Here is a 7,663-nt window from a genome sequence, read left to right as displayed (position 1 = left end):
GAATAGACTAGAGTTACCCTTCAAAGAGAGATTTTTGGCTCCAGCTCTCTTTCTTCCTTTAAATCCACCTGTTCAATACATAATTCATTTTCTGTTATGATGTTTCTTCTTTGTTTCTAGATGCTGAGAGGCGGTCAGTGTCCACAATGAATTTATCCAAACACACAGACCCTGTGTTTACCAAGCGCCTCTCCTACTCCTCTGCCACACTCGTACACTCACCAGACCGAGGTAATAAAAATGAACTTATAAAATAATACTTATAATTACAATATCCACCATATTCGGCTGTATCTTATGTCATTTGTGTTTGTTGTGACTCTTGTGATAGTCTAAGTGCTCATTGTTCTTTTCTTTTATTTACGAAATACGATTTGGGGATACGGTGACATTGATGTGGAAAGAAAAAACTAAATGATACATTTGGTTTAGTTAAAAAGACGTGTACCACTGCCATATCTGTCGGTTAATATGAGGCTACAGCCAGCAGACAGATAACTAGACAGAAATAGGGGAAAGCGCTAGACTGGCTCTGTGCGATCGAAAAAAGGCAGCCACGAATTAACATGTTATATCTTGTTTGTTTAATCCCTACAAAAACATATGTCAGTAACATTGTGGCCTTATGAGAGTCTTGGATTGAGGTTGGCAGTCAGCAGAGACTTAAGGAAGTCATTGCATCAATGACTCTTGTTTGTGTGTGTGTTTCTGTGTGTCTTGTTCGTGAGCTGTGGGCATCGTTCCTGCTGTTGTTTGGTTGCGTCTCCCTCCTTCCCGTATTTCCTCTCTTTGTTTTAGGGTGAAACATTAGATTGCAAGGAAGGATTGTGGTAAAGGTGCACTGTGCATACTTTACTGTATGTTGTCATCTGGACCAATGTTTTGCACTTTTATTTGGCTCTTTAAATAAAAACAAATTTGATCACAAAAAAAGGAAGTCAATGCGTCCAGACAAGAAATAGCACATGACCCCCCTAAAACCACTTAAGCTTTTGGTACGTTTTAGAGGTGCTAGTAGGTTTATTTTGTGTGTGGGTGGACAGAACTGGGATAGCTGTTTTCCACTCTATGCTAGGCTAAGCTAACACCCTGCCGGCTGTATCTCCATATTCAATGGGCAGATATGGGAGTGGTAGTGCTCTCCTCATCTGACTGACTATTTAAGTATACATTTTTTAAGTGCTAATTTAATTTATGTATTATTTGATGTTCATGTGTTGCTGACAGGTTTACAGATGAGAACATCCTCCTCCCCTGTCATTAGCAAAGCTCAGTCAAAACCCCGCCTACACCAGGGACAGACCACCCAGCACAAAAACACAGGTGTTTTCTGGGAACTTTTTGCAGCTTGGTCCTGCACATTATGTCGCAAAGCAAAAAGATCATGGGCTGGAAACTGTGGAATTGTAACTCTGATTACCCTGTGTACTGTCTTAAAAGTTAAATTAAGGAAACAATGATAGCGATATGTTTAGCTGCTTTTTGTACATACAGTATGTTTTTTCATCTGTAAATGCCTCATTCTAGGTTTGAACCTAGATGACATACATTTTTTGACTTGATTCACAAAGTCCTACATTACAGAATTATGATCTGCAATATTTACATTACGATATAAATGAGCACGTGTTTGCAGTTCTGTGTTTCATCAGGGGGATCAAGAATTTTTTTTTCCCCTCTACCGTGACCCCTTTCTCTAATCCTCTGATAATCTTTTTGTTTTTGTGGGAACACTGGATGCTGTTTTTATCCCAGCTTAAAAACACCCGCATTTCGACCATTAGAGGTGCACATAATTATAGACACGGCATTTGATCATGGGCCAAGTGTCATGGAAACGCTAAAAGAGACACTGTAAGGAATGCCACATATTTACCGAGTGGAACACTAACTCTGAAACCACTGCATTGCTTGAATACAAAGTGGTGTAGATTAGAGACTTTGTTCCTTGGCACAGTTTCCAGCCCAGTTGTGTCTTCGCCCCTTACCCTGAAACCTGCAACCTTGTACCCTGCTGTTTTGCCCAAGAAATTGTCCTTTGTCTCTTTTTTTAATTGACAAATCAGCCTATTATGAAGATTTTACATGTTGCATTGTCCAATTGTGCTTAATAAGCTACATTTTGTATAGTATCCCAACTTTCCTACCCAGGTACCAAGACTTCATAGCCAAATAGTTTAACTTAAGCTTTCAGCATTTCTTGAACTATTTGCCAGATATATTTTTATTTTTCTTGAAGCTTAAGTACAGATAATTTTCTTACGATGCAAATACAATATGCACTTTGTTCTGCCCTGTTTATTTGAATGCTCCCCTCCCTGTGTTTGCTCTTGGTTTGTGCTTCACTCCAGGCTGTTTGCTTCCTCTCATAAATAACAGACTGGTGCATGCAGGTCTAACAACCGCCTGTGCATGGTTACGACTTCATTTAAGCTCTGGCCTCCACTGCTGTGGAGTGTGAGGGAGGGAAGGAACGAATAACAAATACAGTAATTGTGCATCATTTATCGTCTTTGACTGATTGCTTAGGCCAATCAGTGGACGGTTTATAGTTTAAGTTGTTATCAAGCCTCAAATGTTACATGTGTTTGGGTGTGTGCTCAGGCCTGCGCCGCCTTCCGTTGACGCCATGGGAGAGCAATGTGGTGAACCGCCTGCAGCAGCCAACACACTCCTACCTGGCTCGTAGCCGCAGTGCCATGAGTCTGTCTGGAGAGCAAACAGGTAATATACACACATCCCACATGAATGACCCCTCCCGGCTCTTAGGGTCAATTGTGAGTGAAATAGAAAATGTTTACGAATGCTCTTAAAACTCACAGCTCCTACTGTAGTGCGATAGGTATTTGCTGTATGCTGTGTATATTTTAACCTCTTGACCATTACAGTTTCGGATGTTAATCAGATTTGGCCTGACTTAAAGCATTACACCGTCTGAAACTTCCCTACCCAGCCTGTATCAGGCACTCAGAGTTCACACACACGCGCACACACACACACACACACACACACACACACACACACACATAAGCTGTTCACAAAATACTCCCCTATTATCGTTCCATGTCTCCTACTGATGTTACCACAGCAACAATGGCTTTAGATAATTCTTGTGTGTGTTATACTGAAATATTGACTTCAGTAATGTAAATGATTAGAAGAAGATACTAGGCCCATATAGGCTGTAAGTGTCAATTTTTTGATGCCCCAGAATTTTGTTTGTTGAAGTGCACAACTTTTCCTGGCAACATCTTGTTGTGTATTTCTGCCTGTTTCTATTGTTTTGTATTGCTGTGTTTTTTGAATAATCTTACACTCACATAAACCAGAACTCACATCGACCTGGATGCAACACAATGTATCTTCTTTTGCTTTCCTCTTCTCCACACACTTTTATACATTCAACGTTGTCTACAGTGTGTTTAGGTGCACTTCTTGCATTGTTTGTGTTTTTCTGCATGCTCACTTCCTCAATGTGGTGTCGGGTGTAATGCATCCATAATAAGTAGTTTATTCTGAATGAATAGGTTGCTTCCAACACTGGGACCTTAAAGAGTAGGGATGGAACATTTTCCATACTGCTTTGTGGGGGGTCTAAAAGTTGTCAGTTTTTCTTTTTCTTAATCTCTAACATGGCCACTCAGCCCTACTAAATCCTTCTTAAAAGCATAACGTTAATTTCTTTGACATACAGTCCCAAGTGATGGTTGCAGTATATTCACAATTTTGCTTCCAATCAGTAGCACTAATGGCTTTTTTCTCTTCTTCTGTTTTTTCATTACCAAACATCTTCTATTCATTTCTCTCAATCCTCCGCTGGCCTTTCCAAACTCACGGCTTCACTTTGCATCCTTGTCTTTTCTTCCTCTCCTTCTCAATCTCTCGCTCCGTACTCCTGTTTATCAAACCCTTGCTCATCAAACCCTCACACTGCCCTGGTCCATACCGTCCTGTAAACACTCCAAACTCCCACCTTGTACATTACCATAGCCATTCCTGTTTGTCCTCGCTCAGTGTCCTGTCACCCCATGGGCTCCATGTCCTTCAAAGCCCTGCAAGCCCAGCCACTTCCTCACTGCCGCAGCCAGGAGAGGAACCTCAGCAGGGGGGGGGTCTCGTCTACCACCACGACTGCTCGCAGGAGGACCACTGGCAACACACAGGTGGGTCATGTCAGCAACCTGCACCTGTGTTTGACAAAATAGCTAGAGGATAAGGGTTCTCAATACATAAGACCGTTGTAATATTGTCAGAAATGTAACCTGTGGCAAATGTGAGGTCTGTGTTTATGTGATGGAAAAAAACATGCTCACTTTATATGCTCACAGTGATTCACTGTTTTTTGCTTCTCTTCTTCTTGTTCATCTTTTTACTACTGACGATGCCCCAGATCAGTCGGACACAATATATCTGAGTTTCTGTGTGTCTCTGCTCCTCACACACAAACACAAACACACACGCACGCACAAACACGCACACGCTGTACGCCCTGTCCATCTGTCTGCTGCTGTATCACAGCTTATACCATTAAGGTCTTAGAAGGAGGACATCTTTTGCACTTTATATTCCACACAGGGACCCGAAGACACAGGCATGTACACAAACCCATTCATAATCCACACCCAATCCCGGTGATACCCGGTGATACCACTTATGTGCCATAATGTCTGGATACTGTATACTGTAGGTTAGTGTTATTGCGAGTGAGTGTTTGGTGCCTCCTCTACAAAATGTCTTGTAAGTTGGTCTAAGTGAGAGAAGGTTGATTTTTAATTTTGACAGTTAGGGTTCTGTTTTTAGCTTTGTGCCAGAGGTTATGCACGGTCAAAGGAAGGCTGTCTGAGTCTAATCCTGTTACTGATCATCATCTGCTGCTGTCATTAGGACAACCTGTGTTGGTACACCCATCTGTACCACCCGATTACTTTGTGTGTTGCTAAGGACATTTTCATGAAGAGCTTATCAGGTAAGAAAGAAAATTCGTGCCCATTTTGCATAATGATCTTTTCCTGGACCAATAGCAGAAGGACCGTGACCATGTCAGGAAGTCATGGAGCAACCTCTCACTCCCATTGGCTCCCATTCTGAGCTTGCCCCCCAAAAAGCGCTCCTCTTCTCCAAGCAAGAAGACCAACAAAGTGACAGCTCCCTCTCCTGGCAGGTAGGAGAACACACCCATGATGGCTGACAAAATGAAGTGCATACTGTAAGAAAATGGGTGACAAATTGGAGTTCTTGTAGGGAGCAGGGCGGGTGAGGGTGTATCAACATTGTAAGGTTTGGGAAAAAGTATAAGTAAATAAGGTTTAATGAAAAAACATTCAAATAGCTAAACACCAGTAGAATCACATTTGCTCTTATTTTAGCCAGCACTTTATAGACAGCTGTTGCTGTTCCTCCTGCACACAGGCCTCCACAAAAAACAGGAGGGCGCCCTCCAACCCCCAAGCTGCTTAAGTCTCCGGGGACAGAGGATCCTGGAAATCTTCGTCCTCACAGGATCACGCCTGAGAGCCCCCAGCCCACCAGAGCCCAAGAAGGGGAGGAGGACGAGCAGGTCCTCAGTCCCCCTCAGCCTCGCCCTCAGCCCCTGGGTCAGAACAAGACCAGTAATGAGCAGACACCAGCTGCAGCCAGCGGTCAGTTACCACTCGCAAACCCTTTTCACACCCACACTATCCTACAGCCTGGATTGCTGTTTATAAGAGACACTGGCCAAATGTTCTACTTTCTTTCATGTTCTTCTAGAGAGCGTAAGCAGTCCTCCAGCCCACAAGTCCTCAGCAGGCACCACAGATCCAGAGGAGGCGAGTCGTATCCTGACTGAGAATCGTCGGCTGGCCCGCGAGCAGAGGGAGCGAGAAGAAGAGGAGCGCAAGCAACAGGAGGAGCAGCGCAGGTAAGCCGGCCGCGCTGTATGTGAACATGTGTGTGTGATCCAGAGTAGTGTGCAAGGAGATGGATAATACTGAAGGTGTGTGTAGCTGCATCCTGATTGCAGATACATATGATTTTTTTTTGTGTCTGCACAGGTTAGCGAAGGAGGAGATGGCTCGCCGTAAAGCTGAGGAGCGGGCAAAGAGAGAGGAGGAGGCTCAGCGTCAAGCGGAGGAGATGAGAAGGAAGGAGGAAGAGGAGAGAAAGGTTGAGGGAGAGAGGCTTCAGAAAGAGAGAGAGGAGGCAGAGAGACTGCAGAAACAGGTCAGAGAAAGTGTACAAGCAAACCTAAAGACTCAACTTGACAGACCCACCCAAGATGTCTCTGATCTCAAATTTGTGGTGTGGTGTGTGTGTGTGTGTGGTGTGTGTGTGTGTGTGTGTGTGTGTGTGTGTGTGTGTGTGTGTGTGTGTGTGTGTGTGTGTGTGTGTGTGTGTGTGTGTGTGTGTCATTTGTAGAAAGAGGAGGAAGAGTCTCGACAGAGAGAGGAGGCGGAGCGCCTGAGGCAGGAGAGAGAGAAACACTTCCAGAAAGAGGAGGCTGAGCGCCTGGAGAGAAAAAAGGTGACTCAGGTTCACACACTAATATTTTGTAATATTCCACATGTGCAGAGCCTGTAAAACTCTTTTTTTCCCACCAGCGTCTAGAGGAGATCATGAAGAGAACAAGACGTTCAGACACAACAGAAAAGGTAATGATTTGAATAAATGTGGTATCTGACTAATCATAAATTATCTTTGTATTGTTCCTAAGTGTTCATTGTCTTTTATTCCTTCCCATCTGTAGAAAGTTGTTCCCAACAGGAATGGAAACACTGCAGGTAACTGAATTGACCATTTTCTATAATCACACATTATTTTATTTCATAAAATGGAACAATCGCTTTTGCAGGAATATTACGTTCCTGTCATACCTTTTTGAAATATATCCACTGCAGTTGTTCCCATGATGCTGTATCTCACCGCCGTCTGGTTTTCTCTCATCATCAGGGACCCCCGCCACCCCGAGTCCATCTGAAGTGACTGTGTCACCAACACACAATAGCAACGGTCGCCAACCTGAGGCCAACCCAAACCCCAACACCACCGCACTGAGCCATCCTGACCAGAGGTAGAGTTGTAGACAAAATGCACAGCAAGCATAATATCATATAACATGTAGTATTTTTGTAGATTGTCACATTCGGCATGCGATTTCCCGGGGGGTGCGTGGGATTTCCTTCTTTCTGGTTTACAAATCCCTGCCTCTGCTGAATTATTTCTCATTATTTTTCCTCAAAGTGATCACTACTACTTCACCAATACACCATTATTTACCCTAAATAGAAGTACTTTAAACTAAATAAAGGACAGGCGCCCAGATAGCTCAGTTGGTAGAGCGGGCGCCCATATATAGAGGTTTACTCCCAACGCAGCGGGCCCCGGATCGACTGCTGGTTGTATGTGGCCACCACAGAGCCCCAGCTACCAGCGGCAGGTGCATAGCCATGATCAAAAAACATCCCCCTCTGTTTTTCCCCCACAAATCACATGTTCACATTGATGGCTATAATAAGAGTAACATTTTCCTTTTCATCCTCTGTTTTTCCAGGGAAAACGGGGAATTTGAAGAGGTGATTGTACTGCCTTCACATTCCAGGTTGTCTCCTCCTGAGGGAGAGGAGCAGCAGCAGGAGGGGGAGGAGAGAGTTCCTGTCTTAGCCTTCAGGGAGAACGGCCTCTTAAA

General features: G+C 43.9%; 1 protein-coding gene across 1 annotated transcript in view; it reads left to right on the top strand.

Moving 5' to 3' along the window:
- Nucleotides 1-7,663, top strand: part of map7b (microtubule-associated protein 7b) — an 18,155-nt gene extending 10,492 nt beyond the window's left edge. The window contains exons 7-19 of the mRNA XM_032543556.1: nt 121-231; nt 1,228-1,323; nt 2,605-2,724; nt 3,991-4,163; nt 5,022-5,161; nt 5,410-5,639; nt 5,749-5,899; nt 6,033-6,201; nt 6,397-6,500; nt 6,577-6,629; nt 6,725-6,758; nt 6,928-7,048; nt 7,529-7,663. Of these exons, the coding sequence (XP_032399447.1) occupies nt 121-231; nt 1,228-1,323; nt 2,605-2,724; nt 3,991-4,163; nt 5,022-5,161; nt 5,410-5,639; nt 5,749-5,899; nt 6,033-6,201; nt 6,397-6,500; nt 6,577-6,629; nt 6,725-6,758; nt 6,928-6,955 (1,409 nt within the window). The 3' untranslated portion in view covers nt 6,956-7,048; nt 7,529-7,663. The remainder of the gene's footprint in view (nt 1-120; nt 232-1,227; nt 1,324-2,604; nt 2,725-3,990; nt 4,164-5,021; nt 5,162-5,409; nt 5,640-5,748; nt 5,900-6,032; nt 6,202-6,396; nt 6,501-6,576; nt 6,630-6,724; nt 6,759-6,927; nt 7,049-7,528) is intronic.

This window comes from Etheostoma spectabile, chromosome 18 (assembly GCF_008692095.1).
Source record: "Etheostoma spectabile isolate EspeVRDwgs_2016 chromosome 18, UIUC_Espe_1.0, whole genome shotgun sequence".
Taxonomy (NCBI): Eukaryota; Metazoa; Chordata; class Actinopteri; order Perciformes; family Percidae; genus Etheostoma; species Etheostoma spectabile.
Note: the sequence above shows the minus strand (reverse complement) of the source record. Positions and strands in the feature narration are given on the sequence as shown.